Source organism: Mustela nivalis, assembly GCF_964662115.1.
Source record: "Mustela nivalis genome assembly, chromosome: 10".
Lineage (NCBI taxonomy): Eukaryota > Metazoa > Chordata > Mammalia > Carnivora > Mustelidae > Mustela > Mustela nivalis.
The window spans coordinates 101,781,844-101,803,503 of NC_139029.1; the positions used below are offsets into that span (position 1 = coordinate 101,781,844).

General features: G+C 36.9%; 1 protein-coding gene across 10 annotated transcripts in view; it reads right to left on the reverse strand.

The window, feature by feature from the left end:
* The window catches only part of HIPK1 (homeodomain interacting protein kinase 1), a 52,749-nt gene that overhangs the window by 22,615 nt on the left and 8,474 nt on the right, over positions 1–21,660 (reverse strand). For all 10 annotated transcript variants that reach the window (XM_082685002.1, XM_082685003.1, XM_082685008.1 and 7 more), the window contains 3 exons: positions 18,320–19,397; positions 9,589–9,712; positions 745–864 (listed from right to left, as the gene is read on the reverse strand). In XM_082685002.1, the coding sequence (XP_082541128.1) occupies positions 745–864; positions 9,589–9,712; positions 18,320–19,395 (1,320 nt within the window). In that variant the 5' untranslated portion in view covers positions 19,396–19,397. The remainder of the gene's footprint in view (positions 1–744; positions 865–9,588; positions 9,713–18,319; positions 19,398–21,660) is intronic.

A 21,660-nucleotide genomic window follows, 5' to 3' on the forward strand; every position in this document is an offset into this window, starting at 1 on the left:
AAAATACAAAGAAACAGGTGTCATCACCTTGCCAATCAGAGATGGCAAACATGAAAGTAATTTACAGCCAGAAAATCTTCTAGCATATGAATGGGACCTGGATATCTGACTACTCTTTTAATACTGCTAAATTAAATGTGGAAACAATGATGTAGCACAGTTCCTGAAGGATGTCATGTAAGAGGGTCATTACCATATTTCTCTTAAAGCTACTTTCAAAGGAAATGATATTTCAAATCCTAACTATTAAACAGGTTCAGGGACAGAGATTTACAAAGTTACTCAAATTAGTTTGAGATTTCAAGTTAAAGGAGTAAATTCACAAGTAAAAAGCAGGCATTTATTTCATGAAAATATATAAGGCCTTAACATGGTGAGTTAGAAAATTATGCTGTTTTCTCATATTTACTCAGAATTCTCTACAAAACAGTCAAAGCTAAGTTATTCTCGTTCTTCCTGTGATTTAATGGTGAACACTGTTTTCCATACCCTGTTCTCAGCTGCTGGTTCAAATATACAAAACAACCTTAGACAACTGAACGGTGTTTAGTTTATTTATTTATTTATTTTTTAAGCTAAGGATCAGGTCAAATGGGTACAATGAGATAATTTTTTTAAGTACTTCCTGCAAACATACATTGCCACCACCACCATCCCCTTTCCCACCTCCACCTCAAGAACTTAGTAACTAAAAAGCTGGGAGTAAGGAGTGCAGGAATGGGTAGTATAGTAGGGGAGACAGACCTTAAGCCTCCACAGCGGATACCCCAAATTAGGATCTCTGTTGAAAAACCTCGTTGTTTTTGTCCCAGCACTGAGAAGGTATTCAGCGGGCAGGCCTTGTGTTTGTGAAATGTAACGAATCTGAAACATCAGAACCATTAAGACATTGATTTGGAGTGGAAAGAGAAAATATTAAAAACTTCTACACCAAGACATTATTAGCTCTAGTCAAATCAATACAAATAAAACGTATCTGTAAATACATATATATGCAAACCCACTCACAGGTGATTCCCAAATATTTATTCAGTCATTTCTGAGGAAAACTCAGTTTTGAAAATTTTGTGTATAAACACTTTCACTTTTCTGTAGACCTCTGATACAAAGTTCAGAAAACTTTAGGTGATTTTTAGGACAGAACAGAATAATTTCCAACAAACTATCTCATGGATCACAAGGGTTTTTCCATTTCATTTGTTGATGTATTATCAAATTAAAAAGATCAGGAAAACATTTGTATAAGCTTCTTTCTTCCTTGGTTACTCTAGTTTCCTACTCTAAATTGCCATAGAGCTTCTCTCTCATACCATAAAATTAAATACTAATTTAGTTTCTCTATCCCTACATCACTAGGGGGCAGGCAGTGTGTTCATTCAATCAACATTTACTAAGTACCCACTATGAACTAACCTATCAGCTCTCAAAGTCTGGTCTGGGGAGCCTTGGGGGTCCCCAAGATCCTTTCAGGGAGTCCACAAACCAAAACTATTTAAAAAATAATACTCAGAAATTATCTGCCTTTTTCATTTCCTTATGGGGATACAATAGAGATTTCCAGAGAGGATGTGTGATGAGGTCATTGCTCTGATGGCTAATAAAATATGTGCTTGCATATAGTTGTGTTTAAAAAATTTTCCAGTTTTGGGGCGCCTGGGTGGCTCAGTGGGTTAAGCCGCTGCCTTCGGCTCAGGTCATGATCTCGGGGTCCTGGGATCGAGTCCCGCATCGGGCTCTCTGCTCAGCAGGGAGCCTGCTTCCTTCTCTCTCTCTCTCTGCCTGCCTCTCAGTGTACTTGTGATTTCTCTCTGTCAAATAAATAAATAAAATCTTAAAAAAAAAAAAAAAAAAAAAAAGATTTAAAAAAAAAAAAAAAAAATTTCCAGTTTTATTGTTCAACAATTTGTTTGCTTCCACAATTCCAAAGACCCAAGAAAGCAACAGAAGAGGTGATTTGCTTTTCTCTCCACTACTGAGAGTGATACAAGAGGTAATTTTTTTTTAACCACCTTTTCCATATTTGAATGGCTGTATTTAAGATAAAATTAGAGAGAAACTTATAAGCCAGGAAATAAATCTTACTTCCCATCTCTCCCCCTAAAAACTTTCTTTTGAGTTATTTTTTATTTTATTATTTCTAAAAAGATTTTATCCATTTATTTATTTATTTATTTTTTGGAGAGGGAGAGTATGTGTTTAAGCCAGAGTAGGGGTAGAGACAGAATCTCAAGCAGATGCCATGCTAAATGTGGATCCTGAAGTAGGGCTCTATCTCATGACCCCTAGATGACGACCTGAGCCAAAAATCAGGAGTCCCATGCTTAACCAACAGCTACCCAGGTACACCCAGTTTAACTTCTAATGCAGTATATACTAACAGATATAATGTATACAGACAGACTTCTTTGGGATCCTCACCAATTTTTTAACAGTGTAAAGCAGAGGTCAGCAAACTATGGCCTGTAGGCCACATCTAGCCTGCTTTCATGAGACAATTTCAGGTAACACCAGAATATCACTCTTGAATCTGTGAGAGCTACATAATGGAAGCCAATATAGTATTAACAAAATAGAAAAAAAAAATTTTTTTTAATGCAGATAAGAACATTTTTTTAAAAAGATTTTATTTTTATTTATTTATTTGACAGACAGAGATCATAAGTAGGCAGAGAGGCAGGCAGAGAGAGAGAAAGGGAAAAAGGCTCCCTGCTGAGCCTGATAACAGGGCTTGATCCCAGGATCCTGGGATCATGACCTGAGCTAAAGGCAGAGGCTTAGCCCACTGAGCCACCCAGGTCCCCCTATATAAGAATATTTTAAATATGAACTTCTTTTACATATAAAAATGGTGAAATATTTTTTAAAATCCAAAATAAAATTTGTGCAATAAAATACCACTCAGACATTTAAAACAATAGAAGAAGGGCAACTGGGTGGCTTAGACAGTTAGGCATCAGACTCTTGATTTTGGCTAAGGTCATGATCTCAGGGTCTTGAGATCGAGTCCTAGGTCAGGACTAGATGCACTAGGCATAGATCCTGCTGAAGATTCTCTCTTCCTGTCCCTCTGCCCCTCCCCACCCTGCTTACTCACATGTGCATGCTCACACTCTCAAAATAAGTAAAATAAATAAATGACAGAAGTTTAATTCTTGACACATAAAGATATTTCACAGTATACCAAGTAGAAAAACAAGATTACAAATTAAATAATCTCACTTAAAAAAAATTACATTTCACTGATTCTAAGAGGCATATTTTTTCACACTAACATCTTTGAAATCAAGATATGTCTCACAACTGATAACTGTCATGGTTTAACTGGCAGCATTCTTTCTTACAGGTATAGAAAAATGGTGTATCTTTCAGTCAGTAGTGTCTTAAATATGACCAAATACAGTATATATGCTCCTCTATATCCCTAAGTTTATCATGTGGAATAGAACTATATATAGCACATATATTCATTCATTCTTTTAGGAAGTACTTATTGAGCGAGGCACTGGTGATTTTAAAAATAGATATGGTTCCTGCTCTCATAAACCCTGCAGTCAAGTGAGGGAGACAGAAACTGAATATTCAAACTGAATTCGCATTCTGAAAAAAAGAAACAAGCTTCTATAAAAATGCATAGCAAAGGAACCCAAGCTAGACTGGGGACTGGTAAGGAAAAGCTCCTTGAGAAAGTAATGCTTGAGCTAATAAATGAGTAGACACTGACTAGATGAAATGAATGGGTGGTACAGAAGCATTCCAGACTATGAGAAAAGTACGTACAAGGGGCCTTTGCTGGAAGAATGCATATTCTTAACCAGTGCTGAAATGATGCCAATAGTGTTAGAGCACTTTTCGAAAAGCAAGAAGAAATGGTATAAGATCAAAGAGAGGGAGAGAGAAAGGGGAAGGACAACCTATGGAGGGGCTCAGAGGCCATATTAAGAATTTAGCCTTCATTCCAAAAGTATTTTAAAAACCACTGAAGAGGGCGCCTGGGTGGCTCAGTGGTTAAGCCGCTGCCTTCGGCTCAGGTCATGATCTCAGGGTCCTGGGATCGAGTCCCACATCGGGCTCTCTGCTCAGCGGGGAGCCTGCTTCCTCCTCTCTCTCTCTGCCTGCCTCTCTGCCTACTTGTGATCTCTCTCTGTCAAATAAATAAATAAATAAAATCTAAAAATAAATAAATAAATAAATAAATAAATAAAATAAATAAAAGCTTAAAAACCACTGAAGAATAAGGAAGTAGCATGATCAATTTGTGTTTTGTAGAAATCCTGTAAAAAACTGGAGATCTATGTATATAATTGGAGATTATGTATATAATTTATATATTATGTAGAAAAGTATTACTTAATTATTTACTTAGTGCCTGTTTCCCATCACCAAACTACAGCCTCCATGAGGGCAAGTATAATGTTTTATGCAGCACTATATCCCCACTGTCTAAGGTAGGTACTCAATAAGTACATGATGAAAATTAACAAATTATATACATAAATAAATATAAAATATGCCAAATCATAAAGGGTCACCTCTGAAGGTTGAAACTACTAAAGGTTAAAAGTTTTATCTCTTGGTTTACTGCATCTTTTCTAATTTTTCTATAATGATGCACTTTAAGAATTAAAACATTTAAAAATTTTAATATTACAGAATGGGTTTCACTGTGAAAGTAGAATGGGAAGCTATCATCCAGATACTGCTTTTCACATAGCTTACAAACAGCAAAAACAAAAGTCCTGCATTTAAGCAAACAAAGCATTATTGTCATTTGTTATATTAAACAAAATGTTTTCAACAAATCTGAAGTTATTAACTAATATTTCAAGAATCACAAATATCTGCTATAAAATCTGCTGTAGTATTCATGAAAAACCTTTAGCTGGTATCATATTTAACAGTGAAATACTGAATTATTTTCCCCCTAAAATCTGGAACAAGACAAGGATTTCTGCTCTTATACTTCTATTCAACACTGTTACTACTGCTTTAATACAAAGCAATTAGGCAAGAAAAAAAAGGAATTCAAACTGGAAAGGAAGATGTAAAACCATTTTTATTTGTAGATGACTTGATTTTATAGTTAGAAAATTATAAGGATTCCATTAAAACAATGAGAACTAGAGCTCTATCAGAAAGCTACTTGAGGGGGGCGCCTGGGTGGCTCAGTTGGTTAAGCAACTGCCTTTGGCTCAAGTCATGATCCCAGAGTCCCAGCATCGAGGGTCACATTGGGCTCCCTACTCAGCGAAGTGTCTGCTTCTCCCTCTGACCCTCTCCCTTCTCATTCTCTCTCTCTGCTCTCAAATTTAAAAAGAAGAAGAAGGAGGAGGAGGAGGAGGAGAAGAAGGGGAGGAGGGGGAAAAAAACTACTAGAGGGGCACCAGGATGGCTAGTCAGTAGAGTATGCAACTCTTTATCATGAGTTCAAGTCCAATGAATTCAACCCCCACACTGGGAATACAGATCACTTAATGAAAATAATAAAGTAAAAGAACCTTAAAAAAAAAAAAAAGAAAACTACTAGAAAAAGAGTTCAACAAGTTTGAAGAATAAAAGATCAATTACAAAACTCACTGTATTTCTATACATTAGCAATGAATAACCTGAAAATAAAATAAAGAAAACAATTCCATTTACCACCACATAAAAAAAAATAGAATACTTAGAAATAAATTTAATAAGAGAGATGTAAAACTTGTACTCTGAATATTACAAAATGTTGCTAAAGAAAACCTAAAAAATCTGGTCACATTTATGGGATCAGAAGACAATATTGTGGGGCACCTGGGTGGCTCAGTGGGTTAAGCCGCTGCCTTCGGCTCAGGTCATGATCGAGTCCCGCATCGGGTTCTCTGCTCAGCAGGGAGCCTGCTTCCCTCTCTCTCTCTCTCTCTGCCTGCCTCTCTGTCTACTGTGATCTCTCTCTGTCAAATAAATAAATAAAATCTTTAAAAAAAAAAAAAAAGACAATATTGTTAAGATGGTGGTACCTCCCAGAGATTTAATGGACTCTACTTTTTAAACAAAACAACCAATAATTATTTTGTAGAAATTAAAAAAAAAAAAACCTAAAATTCACATGGAATCTCAAGGTCCCTTGAATAGCCAAAACAATATTGAAAAAGAAAAAAGTTAGGGGCGCCTGGGTGGCTCAGTGGGTTAAACCTCTGCCTTCTGCTCAGGCCATGATCTCAGGATCCTGGGACTGAGCCCCTCATCGGGCTCTCTGCTCAGCAGGGAGCCTGCTTCCTCCTCTCTCTCTCCACCTGCCTCTCTGCCTACTTGGGATCTCTCTCTCTCTCTTTCTCTGTCAAATAAATAAAGTCTTTAAAAAAAATAGAAAAGAAAAAGTTAGAAAACTCACACTTCCTAGTTTCAAAACTGACCACATAACTACAGTAATCATAACCGTGTAATACTGGATAAACACAGATATATAGATCAATGGAACAGAACTTAAGAGTCCACAAATAAATCACTGTATTTATGGTCAATTGATCTTTCATAGGGATGCAAAGAGGTAGGGAAAGAACAGTCTTACAGAAAATGGTGTTGGAAAAACTGAATATCCACATACAAAACAATAAAATTGAACCCTTGCTTTATTCTATATAGAAAAATCTACTTAAAATGGCTCAAAGATCTAAAGGTAAGAGATAAAACTATAAAATCTTAGAAGAAAACATAGGAGAAAAGCTTCATGACTTTGGATTTGTTAATAATTTCTCAGATATGATACCAAAAGTACAAGCAACAAAAGGAAAAGCAAACAAATGGGACTCCATCAAAATTAAAAACTTTTGTGCAAACAATGCTATCAACACAGTGAAAAGGCAACCCTAAGGAATGGGAGAGTTTTGGAAAATTATGTATCTGATAAGGGATTAATACCCAGAATATATACAAACTCCTACAACTCAATAATAAACAACCTAATTAAAAAATGGGCAATGGACTTGAGTAGATTTTCTAAAGATTGATTGATGATTGATTGATTGATTTTTAGGGTGCTGATGGGGAGAGATTCCTGAGTGCAGTGGGGGGAAGAGGAGAGGGAGAGGAAGAATCTCAAGTAGATTCCTCACTGAGCACAGACCCTGACTTGGGCTTTATCTAATGACCTCAAGATCATGACCTGAGCCAAAATCAAATGTTGGACGCTCAACTGACTGAGCCACTCATGCACACCTGAATAGATTTCTCTAAAGAAGATAAACAGATATCTAGTAAGCACATAAAATGATGCTCAACATCACTAGTTGTTAGAGAAATGGAAATCAAAATCACAATGAGATTATCACTTCACATGCATAAGGATGGCTGCTATTTTTTTTAAAAGAAAGAAAAGAACTAGTGTTGGCAAGGATATAGAGAAATTGAACTCTTGTGTACTGTTGGTAGGAATGTAAAATGGTGTGACCACTGTGAAAAAGTTTGTTTAAACATAAAATTACCATATGACCCAACAATTCTATTTCTAGTTATATAGCCTCAAAAATTGAAAACAGGAACTTAAACACTTATATGTCAATGTTCATAGCACCATTTTTCACAACAGCCAAAAGATGGTAACTCAATGTCCATCAACACATGAATAGACAAACAAAATGTGGTATGCATATATACAATGCAACATTATTCAGCCATAAAAAGTAATGACGTTCTGATAACAGGCTACAGCATGGATGAAAAACATGTTAAGTAAAAGAAGTCCATCTCAGAAAACCACCCATGGTATGTGATAAATATGATCAACTACATTAGGCAACTCTATAGAAACAGAAAGTAGATTAGTGGTTGCCACGGGGTGGGGGACGCAGAGGTTCAGGGGAAAGGGCATAGGTATAGGGTTTCATTACAGAGGGATGAAAATGTTCTTAAACTGACCATAGTTATGGTTTACAACCCTGTGAATGTGCTAAAAATCAGGGAGTTGTACACTTTAAATGGCTGAACTACATGGTATATGAATTTTATCTCAATATAAGTTGTTTTAAACAAACTTAACTATAAGAATAGAAATCCTGCAACAGAAATCTTTTTGTATAACCAGAGATGCACCAAGATAACCCATCCCCATCCTGCTCTACAACAGCAGTACCCTATTTATTCAGCATGGGAAAAACGACTTCCTCCTACCACCCACAGTTTCACATCTATGCACTAGGCAAAAATTCTCTCAAAACTATCAGATCATTTCTTTATTTAAAAAAAAAAAAAAAAAAAAACAGTTGTATCTTAACTTCTAAACCTAATTTCATTTGGCTCTATTTCCTAGGAAAATTAACAGTACCAATCTGTTTACAAAGGTTGAAGGTTGGCCTAGGAATGGCACTTGGGGGGCTGTAACTGCTCAGAACAAGCTTTCTTAATTGGGAATCATGAATCCCCTAAATTTGAACTCAAAATACTGTACATAAATTTTTCTAAGAATATCCATACACCTTATCTTTCATCAGATTCTCATAAGGGTCTAAGACCCAAAAGGAGAATCAATAGCTTAGTTCAACCAACTGTGTTTTTGCATCATTTATCTCCCTCACACTTTGTCATTGTAAAACAAGAAAGCTGACTTCTCTCTCATACGGCAGAATTATTACAAAGCTCAAAGTAACCAGTTACTTATCACATGAGCAACTCATTTTTTGTTTCAATCAAAGACATGCCCAAAGAGTCAAATTTTTAGAAGGTGGCTCTGACATGAATCAAGGAATCAAAAATTCTAAGTTGAATAGGAAAAAATACTGTTTTACTCTTTTTTCCTATTAATAATTCCAGAGAACCATTTACTTCTTTAAAAGCAAAAAATAATAATCCTCATGTACCTACTATGTGTCAGACATAATGTCAGGAGCTGAGGACACACGAGTGGAATCAGTCTAAGCCCTTAAAGAGCTTACAGCATAGTAATTAAAACCTTTTTTTTTTTAAAAGAACAAGAAATAAGAATTCATGGCATAATACATATGATACATCCATGGCAAATAATACAATTATACATAGTACAGTAATACATCCATGGCAAAACCTTTTCCCTTAGGACGAGCTCCTTGAGAAACTCGGACATCTTGTAAAGCTTCTCTGTTTTGAGACACAGATCATCTTCTAAACAATACTTTTCAATTCATATGATTTCCCTCCTAAATCCTATTTTACAGAAATCCAGTATACATTACAGCTTTCGGGGCCAAATGTGTTTCAGTATGTAGAGAGTACTTATTTCAGCATATGTCATGTATAAAAGGAAGTAACAGCTCTGAATGAGACAAAGTTCACTCTTAAAATTCCAATTCCTCATCCTTCTTTATTTTCCTATCTTAAAAACTCACAAGACACACTTGTTAACCAAAACCAGTCTTAATAAATCATTTCTAAGGTAATATGAAATAAAAAACTTAAAATTCTGAATTGCAAACATAATACCAGACTGAGAAACAGGTAGAGAAAATTCTAGTCTTCAAAAAAATCCTTTCTAATTGGACTACTCTTTCCCTAATATCTAAATACTTCACTAGTAAGTACTTCCTCTAGAATCTATTTCACTAGTAAATACTTGCATTCTATTTCCATCCAAATATATACTCTTACCTGATCATATTCTGAAGCACCAGGATAAAGAGGCCATCCCAGGAACAGCTCAGCTATCACACATCCCAATGACCACATATCAATAGCTTCACAAAACGGTAATCCAAGAATAATTTCAGGGGCTCTAGCAAAAACAAAAAAAGCAAATTAAAAAACAAACATTATTTGGGGAAATTAACTATGTCGACTAAGCTCTGTTTTAGTACCAGCTTAAGGTACATATTGATTTAAAGAAACTGAAAACTATCTTTGATATAAAAATCCATCATTTGAAACTTCTGGGGCCAGATGTGTTATGGAATTGAATGTTTTTTTGAATTTCAGAAAGGTATCACCATACATAAAACTACATATTGCATAGTAATCCCAATGGAGTTTAGGAAAGCGCCCCAAAATCAAACACATTAGTATTTCCGCAATGAAACAATTGAACAATCATACTAAGTTGGCTAAATAAAGACTTAAATCGCCTTACATTAGAGTTCAAGACAGTTTGCCAATAAATGAGCTTATGCCAAACTTAAAGTTTTTTAATTCTGAAATCACAGATAAGGGATCACAAATTTATTATTTTTATTCTTAGCACCTTTTTAATTATAGAAAAAAAATTAAGTGACCTGATCAATAAATATCCCTTGGTAACAGAAATGCCTTCTGTAGAGATATCATGGTTGAAAGCACTACAGAAATATTCACTTCCATTAATGCTCAAAGTGAGAAACCAAACCCTATGGAGCCTTGAAGAGAAGACTAAGATAATACCATAAACTAAAAGCTTTATATATATATGAACATATCTAAGATAAAATCATTACCCACTTGGGTGCCTGGGTGGCTCAGTGGTTTAAGCCTCTGCCTTTGGCTCTGGTTATGATCCCAAGGTACTGGGATCGAGTCCCACATTGGGCTCTCTGCTCAGCGGGGAGCCTGCTTCTTCCCCTCTCTCTCTGTCTCTCTGCCTACTTGTGATCTCCCTCTCTGTCAAATAAATAAATAAAATCTCTAAAAAAATCATTACCCATTTATAGAGGAAACTGAGGCAAACAGAGTAAGTAATTTGCCCAAAATTACAGTTAATAAGTGGAAGGGCTAGGATTTGAACCCTGGCAATCTGGGCCCAGAGTTGTATTGTACTGTCTCCAAAAAAGTAAAAGTTGTATATATCCACCTATATAAATCTATTTGGCCTGGTAGTATACATGGCATTTTTTTTTTAAGATTTTATTTATTTATTTGAGAGAAGACAGTGAGGGAGAACATGAGAGGCGAGAAGGTCAGAGGGAGAAGCAGACTCCCCATGGAGCTGGGAGCCCGATGTGGGACTCAATCCCGGGACTCCGGGACCATGACCTGAGCCGAAGGCAGTTGCTTAACCCACTGAGCCACCCAGGCGCCCTACATGGCATTTTTTAAACCATAACTAAAATTATGAGATAAATGGGTTTAAAGGGGGGATGATAATAACAGGTTATTACTAATATCAATAATAATAAAAGATGACACTCATATAGCACTTACTCTGTGCCACTCACTGTTCTAAGTTCTTTACAAATGTGGTCACTTACTCCTTACAACAATCCGATGAAAATAGATACTATTACTGTTAAGTCATCAATTCTTTTTTTTTTTTAAGTAGATTCCATGCCCTGCATGGAGCCCAGCATGGGGCTTGAACTCACAACCCTGAGATCAAGAGTCAGATGCTTAACCAAATGAGCCACCCAGGTGCTCCAAGTCATCAATTCTAAGGTGCATTTTTTTTTTCATATTTTAACATCTCTAAAATCAAGAAAATACTTGCAAATGATGAGTATTTTAGCTTAATGGCAGTGCATTTACCTTCTTATTGGTATATAAATGTTTCAACCTCTAATCAATGGTATCTTAGATGCTACGTAATAAAGGATCCTCCATTTTACAGATGAAGAAACTGGGCACTGAGAAGTTAAGTAACTCACCCAAGGCCACACAATTACTAACTGATGGAGCACAGGCAATCTGAATTAAGAGCTGAGCTCGTAAACATTTTATCATCATCTCCAGACAATTTCCTTCCTTCTTACAAGTCACAGAATTAGAATCTGTAAGGAAGGGCACACCAAATCCAGACCCCTTGGCAGATCTGTCTCCACAAGGAGCCCTTTAACAGACTGTGTCCCCTCATGGAGTGCCTAGATTTCTCGAACTTTTAAATATTATGTGCACGCTGCTGCTCTGGGGCAGGGAGGACTGGGCAGGGGCTGTATAAAGGGTATTTCCTTAAATAAGAATATCCTCCCCGAAGTAATTTTCTAAGTAGCAGCCCTTAGAAAATAAGGTAAATAAGAGGACTTCACAGGATCCAAAGGCTTTCCTGATCCTAGAACAGGAACAGCAGAAGACTGATCCAGGCCTGCTAAGACTTCGCTATTTGACAGCTATCTGTGGAAAGACTAATATCACCAGTTTTTATACTAATTGATGTGAACTGTGGTTTTGTTAGCCAAAGAAACAAACTTCGAAAGGGATATTCCTGTTGCAGGTGGCTAGAGCGACATATTACTGATGAAATTTCAGAGTTTAATTAAATCCCAATCACGGTAGCATGTTTTTAAGATGGCACAAGTTTAACAGCATTAATAAACTAGAGCATAAGAGCATCCAGAAACATAAAAGCTTTTCTAAAATTGAAAAGGGACAAAATTTTTACTTTCAGTGAGCAGAATCATTAATTTCCAAGTTCATGACAGTGCCAAAAATAGCTGGCAGGGAGCATGCAAATGGCTTTGTGCCAAAATAAAAACTGGGCTTAGAACATTCCTAAGCATCAGTTGAAGAGCAGCAGATTGATTTTTGCCATTCCCACTATTCCAGGAAGACATTTTAAAATCCAAAGGTAGGTCATAGGGAGGGGCAGGCCACCCAATAACTTATTTCTTTAGAAAGGTAGCAAAAATATGTGATAACTATTAGGCTTCCAAAGCTTAAAGTTTCAGGGAAATTAAGAAAAACATTAATTCCAGCCCCCAAGCCTCATTAGACAAAAAAATCCCCTAAAGACTGACTGGAATCAGTTTTTCCATTTGGTCTCACTCTGCTTCCGGAGTAACAAAAGCAGCTAAGGATTTCCAGCAAAAACTCACTTAAAACAGTAACTCTACCACATCTACCATACAAAAGTTAAGTATCAAAGAAAAAAAAAAAGAAAGTAAAAATAAAATAAGGTTTCTCAGTCTAGTGAGGGATTTTCACTATCATTAGAAACTAGAAATACTGTCTGACCTAAACTCTAGGAAGCAAAAAGACTGAGGTTCTTTTCTTTTACTGAACAGAACAGAACATTTAAAGCAGGCTCACCTCTAAAGACTGAATGTTTTAAACTCTGAATTCAGATTATAATTCTTGGTGCTATCTACATTACTGTATCATCTTTCCCCTTGCCTTCCATTATCTCTCAGTCCTTCAACATAAACTCTCAACACTAAAATTCTGCTTATACTTCATCTGTTAGGGAGGCTGAGTGAGGTTAATTACTCTTCTAGGTCCCACTCCAGCTCTGACATTCTAACAACTGAACATTTAAAAAGATGACCTATAGAAACACATGGAAGAGAGGGAAAAAACCCAAACTGGCAGTATTCACTTTTGTAGGAAAATGGCATTAACTGTACTTTGGACTTAGTGGGTCTCCTCTTTGAAAATACATCCCATCCTTTAAGAACAAATACTAAGCAGGCTGTAATGACTAAAACCAGGTGGCAGAAATAGCAATTCTTGTCTTTTGATTTTCCAACTTCAAATTTCTTTAAACTAAAAAACCCCTCCAAAGCCATAAAGCATTATTTCACTAGAACATGGAGCAAGTTGTGGTTAGGATCACTTAACAGCACAAATTAAACCCTGCTCATTGTCATGAGCACTCTTGTTTCTTCCTGCCCATCTCAGAGGCATCAAACTTACTTACCAGATCAGAGATATTACATAAAGCCTAACTTCCTGCATCTGTGGCTTAGGTGAAACTGTTTATTTGTCTATGTTAAACTGAAAATATGCTTTCCTTCTCTAGCCCTTGTCCTTCCATATATAACAAATACAGTGATCTCAACTTTAATAAAGCCAGTTAATTTGTTCAGAATGGAAAAGCACTAAGCTTGTAAACATGGCAAACCCTTGTGCCTAAACTCAAGCCCCAAAGACAGCAACTTCTTTGGAAGTAGTCAGCAAACACAATTATAGCGTCCAGGAAATAAAATATATTATTTCCATTGGCTAAGACATAAATGCCAAGCCGATGGCCAACAGAGAAGTATGGTGGCAAAAATTTATGTCAACTGATAATATTTTGGCATGTAATCAGGAAGATGAAGCAATGTAAACTAAAAAGGAAGGTAAGAGGAAGTCTGGCTTTGGAGCCAGGATGCTTCACTGGCCAAAGAGATTTCACAGAGGTTTTCTAAAAGACACCAGGGTGAGGACTTAACAGACTCTAAATGCAACGCAAAGAGGACCACTGTGGATAAAATTAATGGTAAAGAAGGAATGCCTGAGCTGCTATTCCATTGGCCTGAGGTTCATTATCAAGTATTACTGTGACATAAGAGCATATTCATGTTAAATTTCAAATGGAAAAAAAAACCCTAAATGCAGTTAAGCCCTGGATACTGAACTTCAGTATGCACAGTAATTACTCAGTAATATGCAGAAAGAACTCCTGTTTTTAAGGGGTAAACTGAGCTCCAGTCACAATTACTCCTCTAGTTGAGAACTAAATGCAATGAATCGCCAGGATGACTTGTTGAAGAGTAATTACCAGTGGACTTAAAAATCTGAAAATCGTATTTCTTATAAAAACAAAACATAATCGAATTACTCAAATGACAGCTGAAATTAAATCAAAAGGATAGGGTGCTTGGGTGGCTCAGTCAGTTAAGCATCTGCCTTTGGCTTATGTCATGATGTCAATGTCCTAGGTCAAGCCCCATGAGCCCCATGTTGGGCTCTCTGCTTGGCAGGGAGTCTGCTTCTCCTTCTCACTCTTCCTATGGGTTCTCCCCCTCTCTCAAATAAATAAAATCTTTTAAAAAAATTAATCAAGGGGCACCTGGGTGACTCAGTCAGTTAAGCATTTGCCTTCATCCTGGGATCCAGCCCCACATCTGGCTTCCTGCCTAGCAGGGAGTCTGCTTCTCTCTCCCTCTCCCTGCAGCTCATGCTCTCTCTCTCTCAAATAAATTAAAAAAAAAAAAAAGTACATCAAAAGGATAGGAAAAGGGGCAAAGACCAGCAACCTAACACTGAAAATTATTCAAATGAGTTAGTTATTAGAGAAAGCTAAGCAGCCAGAACTATTTACCCTTCAAATCTCCTTTACACTTTAAGAGAAAATTCCATTAAAATTATTTCACAAAATAATTCTTACTTCTAATTGCTTTTCAATCTTAACATTGGCTTCCGTTACCACAGATAAGGCTACGAGTTAAAGAACACCTGCAGGCACTGACTGGAGAAGAGATCGAGAAGCAAGAGCTGATCAACCTCCACACCCTTCAGCAGTGCCCTTCCTCCTACCTCCCCAGTGCTCCAAAGGAGATGCAGAACTGAGCTCGTAAGTGCACCTGTAGAGTGTTTCTGTATATATACCTGAGTGGGTGGTGGTAGGATTGCTCAAAGGAGAATAATAAAAGAAAAAGCAATCAGAACCTAAATCTTCTAAGTCGTGAATAACTAACTAAATGGAGGTGAGAGTTGCAAAAATAGCCAAACTGCCTAGAGCATAATGAAATGAGAAACCAAGGCCGTAGGAATCTGTTTACTCCATCTCACTCAAGAAATAATCAGAGTTTTACAAAACTATAAAAGGAAAAGATAAAAATAGAGAAGAATGGATTGGAAGACATAATGCTGTGATGATGTCATTACTACCCATAGTGATTTACAGATTCAGTGCAATCCCTTCAAAAACCAATGATGTTTTTTGTAGAAATAGAAGAATCCATCCTAAAATTCATATGGAATTTCAAGAGACTCCAAATAGCCAAAACTTGATTCTAAATTTTTAAAACTTACTACCAAGCTACTGGTAATCAAGACAGTGTGGTACTGGCATAAAGACAGACATACAGACCAATAGAAGAGAGGAGAGAGCCAAGAAATAAACCCCTGTATTTGTGGTCAATGAATTATGACAAATGTCAAGACCTTTCAATAGAGAAAAGATAGTCTTTTAAGCAAATGGTGCTAGGAAAACTGAATATTCATAGGCAAAAGTATGAAACCAAATCCCTAACTTACACCATATACAAAAATTAACCTAAAAATAGACCAAAAACCCAACTATAAGAGCTATCTATGTCTGTATTCTTACATTCTTTTAAGTAATAGCTAAAAACTATAGAACTCTTACAGGAAAACAAATGGGAAAAAGTTTCATGACATCAGTTTGACAATGATTTCTTAGAAAGAATACCAAAAGTATAAGCAACAAAAAACACCAACTGAACTTCAATAAAATTTAAAACTTCTGTGCAAATACCACTGACAAAGTAAATAGGTAACACAATGGAATGAGAGAATACATTTGCAAATCAACTATCTGCAGAGGGATTAATACTTAGAATATATAAAGAACTCTTAAAACTCAACCAAAAAAAAAAAAATCTAATTCAAAAATGGACAAAGGACTTGAACAGACATTTCCCCGAAGATACACAGATGTGCAATAAATGAAAAGATGGTCAGGGCACCTGGGTGGCTCAGTCATTAAGCGTCTGCCTTCAGCTCAGGTCATGATCCCAGGGTCCTGGGATCAAGCCCTGCATCAGGCTCCCGGCAACACAGGAAGCCTGCTTCTCCCTCTCCCACTCCCCCTACTTATGTTCCCATTCTTTCTGTCAAATAAATAAATAAAACCTTAAAAAAATAATAAAATAAAATAAAAAAATAAGTGAAAAGATTCTCAGCATCATTACTCATTAGGGAAATGTAAATCAAAACCACATGAATACCATTTCATACACATAAGAATGGCTATTATCCCCCCCGACTTCAAAAAAGAAAAAGAAGGGGAAAAAAGCTGTTGATGAGGAGGTGGAGAAACTGGAATCTTTATTCATTACTAGTGGAAAATAGTTTGGTGGTTCCTCAAAAAGTTAAACATAGAATTACCATATGATCTAGCAATTCTACTTTTGGCTATATACCCACCAAAAGAATGGAAAACAGGGACTTAAACTCTTGAACGCTAATGTTCTTTGTAGCATTATTCATAATAGCCAAAAATCTGGAAACCCAAGAGAATGGGTAAACAAAATCCAATACATACATGCACCGGAATATTATTTAGTCATGAAAAGGAATGAAATTCTGATATATTTGATAGTATGACTTAACCTTGGAAACATTATGCTAAGTGAAATAAACCAGACACAAAGGGACAAATATCAAATATTGTATAATTCCACTTACATGCAGTATCTAGATAGGCAAATGCATAGAGACACAAAGTGAAATAGAGGATACCGAGGGTAGGAGAAAGGTGGGAGTTAATACTCAATGGTCACAGAGCTTCTGTTTTGGGTGATAAAAAAAATTTAGTAGTGGTGATGGTTACACAACACGGTGAATGTCCTTAATGACACTGAATGGTTCATTTAAAAATCGTTAAAATGGTAAACTTCATGTTGGGCAGATTTTACACAATTAGATGTGTAAAGAGATATAAAGAGATGTGTAAAGAGATGGCATCTCTTCTGAGCCTTATACAGATTAAAATATCCTATTATTTTCACACTACATAAAATTCTAAGCTCAGACTTTCTATTTACTCAAAAGTTAATATAGCATTTGACAGATTATCTCTTGATATATCTCCTGATAAACACATTGGGTTACCTATTTTTTTTGTTTGTTTATTGTTTCACTTCTTGATTGGGTGAGTGGGCAATTGTATTTAATTAATCATTAAAATTAAGAATCAAATTCCTTAAAATTTGTAACTAGACAAATAGATAAATAAATGAGGTACTGAGGAAATAAAAGCTCATTTAAGAAGACTTCCCCCTTTTCTTTCAGTAAATCTTCTTGGTTATAGCACAGACAACATTGTATATACCGACACTTAAGAGCTGTCCTAATAATCATTATATACTAAAAAGGCAGCTTTGTTAGACACACCAATCTGGAAATATAAATCACTAAAGTATAAGGCACTTGGGTCAAGGACATTCTAGGATAACCAAATAAGGTCATAACCAAATAAGTTTGAACTATTATGGAGATGTTAAAACAGGAAGTGCCCTTAGCAATCATCAGATCCAATGCTATTACAAAAGAAAGAAAATGTCAAAGAATGAAATGTTGCTAGAGTTAAACCTGGAATTATTCCCAAGGCATCTTACCTGCCAAGAAAGGAACTTGAAAAAAGTAGCAGCATATGCCCAAATTCATTACAAGTAAGTAAACATCTTTATATTTTTAAAGACTCTTTAAAATGGGAAAACTAGGTATAATGGTACTAAAGAAGGAACCAGATGCTAAAATAATTCAACAAGGAACAACCTTCACAATCGGACTGAATTAAATTTTCTAGTGTTAAATAATAACTTCAGAAAGAAAATATTACATATAGGAATGCCAGACATTAGGAATCTATAAATAAACTCATTGTTTGTTATATGTAACTCTATGTAATATATGTTAAATACAGAGACAGATCTCTAGTCTAAGATATGCTTTTTTAGCATTTGCCACTTGCCTGTAGTAACGTGACTGTAAGTAGGTTGAGCACACAGCTTTGGAAACGTGACTAGCAGAACCAAAGTCAATGACCTTCACTCGGTAGGGTTGGCGCACTGGATCGACCAGCATTATGTTTTCAGGCTTAAGGTCAGCGTGAATCAGACCAAGGCTCTTGAGCTTCATCAGGGCTGTGGCCACCTGCTGCAAGATTGGTCTGATGTACTTGAGTGGCAGTGGGCTAAACTTGTTCTGCTTTAGAAAATCATACAAGTTCTGCTCCAGCATCTCAAACACAAGGCAGGTGTGATTCTTATGCTGAAAGCACTCATAAGAACGAACAAAATTATACTCATCAGCATTTTCACTGCTTAGGCGAGAAAGGATGCTCACTTCAATCTGTCCTTGTCTGGCATAGGAGGGGTGGTTCTTCAAGATTTTAATAGCCACAATTTCCTTCGTGCTCCGCTTCCAGCACTTAGCCACCTGTCCAAATGTTCCCCGGCCTAGGAACTCCAACACTTCATAGCTATTGGTCATAGAGCAAAGGATCTCATGCTGGACCAGCTGGTAGTCCCCTTCTCCACTGGAACTGCTACTCTTTGTGGTCACAGTGGTGGTCGTGGCAGCAGCACCCACCACAGTCCTGTTTTGCAGCATGAGAGGGGGATGTTCTTCTATGATTTGCACGCTACCGTTGCTGTCAACTTCCTCACTTTTTCTTTTCAATCCACATTTTTGATATGGCTCAAGCAAAGAAACGTTGTTTCTGTGAGTCAGGGTCTGGCTGCTTTGGAAGGTTGATGGAGCAGCACTGGCCGAGCTATCAGCAGCTGTTACAACAATATGCTCCACTGCAGGAGCTGGAAGGAGGAGGCCCTGGTCGTAGGCAGGGATGTTGAAATTTGCTACCTGGTGAGAGGAGTTGGCTTGCCCTTGTGTGGCTGGGAGGGTTTTGCTGTGGGTATAATATTTGTCGTTGCTGCTCTGTCCAGAAACATCCCAGCCAGAGGGCTCTATTTTCAGTTTCTTCGCACTGCAGAAGGCACTCGACGACACTGATGGGGGGGAAAACACCTGCAGCTGTGATGCCATACCTACGTTAAGAGAGAGCAAGAATTAGACCCTCAATTTTACACAACCCCTCAATTAACAGAGCAGAAGACTTTTAGTTTAGAAAAACCACAAGTAAAGTATAACTACCTGCCTGGGGTTTTATTTTATACATTTTCCAAAACACATTTCCTATTACAGAAGGATCAATTTTTTGGTCAATCTCACACTCTTAATCACTCTTCAAGACTCAGCAACAGTTGGTCATATTGTTAAAAGAGCATAACATCTATAACGGTTTATAAAATAATAACCATAATAATAATAATGGCTTAGAACACTGATCACTTACTATGTGTCAAGTAGTTGTCTAAGCACTTCACATACATTACTCTTTTAATTGTCACCACAACTCTTTGGAAGAGATACTATTATTTACACTTTACAGATGAGGAAACTAAGATACAGAGTGGATAAAGTAATTTGCCCAAAACAGCACAGCTACTAAGTAGCAGCACCAAGCTCTTTGGCCCGAGAGCTCATTCCATAGCTCTGTGTTCACTCCTGCCCTGATGAGCTTTTTGATCAACTATTTAAATTGAGACATAGAAGGCACACTTACAAAATTTAGACAGGACTCAAATTTGGGCAGATACTCAGTATTTGCTAAGTATCAGATTCAAAAAGACCACAATAGGGTAGAAACTACAAGACAAAAACAGCAGATGAAATTTAACATGAATAGAGAATCCTACATAGTCCAAAATATGACTAGCACAAAGCAGAAGGATAAGAAATACAAGGTTTAGTGGGAGCACATGTATATGAAAGACACTTTCAGTTGGTAAGAGAAACATATAATAATGTTCTCCCCCCCCCACACACACACACCCCAAAAGCTAATTCAATCTTAAACTACATTCATAGAAATAGTGTCCAGAATGTACTGGACAAAGTGGATGCTTATCTACTCTGTTCAGTTAACTATTTTAATAGTGTCTAGCTCTGTCCACTACAATGTAAGGAGACCACAGATAAAATGATCACAAAACAAGATGGTGTGAAGCCTATCGAGAGGATCTTCTGAAGAACCACGGGAAGTTATTCTTAGAAAAACATGGAGAAAGGGAGTAAAACAGCCAAATTTTCTGTCCTGGACTATCCCATAAACACCTCAAACTCAATAAACCCCAAGACTTCCAAAGCTAATACTTTCAGAAAAAAGTTGAAATAACTGACAGAGCATAACAAGCCATTTCCTACTTATCTTCCCCTTCTCAATCATGTAACCCTCAGATGCTGTGGGGCTCTATATTAATTCTTCTCTTATCCATACTTTCCCTCTTCCCAATAACTACTTCCCAGGATTAGTCATCTACAAAAGAGTCTCAAATCTTTATTTCTAACCGAGACTTCTCTCTCAACTCCAAATTCTTATTTCCAAATAACATTCCACACTGCAATTTGGGTATCCTGCAGACATCCCAAATTTAACAAGTCCAAAACTAATCTTATGAGCCCCCACCCAACCCCTAGTCTTCTAACTCAATTATGATACTACATCTTAAGCCAAAAATCAGAGAGGCAATGAGTCTCAGTTTCCTCATCTATAAATTGGTGATAATACTTAACTCATGGGATTATTCTGAAAATTAAATTGTTCAACACATGTACAGACTCAGTGCCTGGAGTTCATTTAGTATTATTATCCTGAATCTTCCTCCTCCCTTATTACTCTACCTCTAATCTATAACCAAATCTTACCAATTCTACCTCCTAAGTATATTTCAAAATCGGCCATTTTTTTCCTACCCCTTTTGGGACCATTCTAGTTCAAACAGCCAATAGCCTCCAAACTAATCCTGAATGCACTCTGGGGATCTTTGTTTTTAAACTGTGCAAATCAGATGACTGCTCTTTCTTTCTTAACCACCTTCCTCCCCCTGCCTTCAGGGTTTTCCACTGCTTTGTGGATCAAGTCCAAAATCCTCAACCTGCCTTAAAACACTCTCCAAAAATCTGGTTGTTGTCTTCCAGAACCTCCTCACCTTGATTCCTCCATGCCAGCCATCCTGCCCATACTGCCCTTTTCAGTTCTTGGAAGGCCCTCTAATATGGTGATAATCTAATAAGATTTTCTTCTGAGAAAACCATTCATTCACACACACACACACACACACACACACACACACCACTCACACACATACACCCCACAACTACCACCCCCCACCCACCCACCATGCACTCCCATAGCATCCTGTTCCTCCCTTACAACTCAAAATTATTTACTCAATGTTACTCCCATCT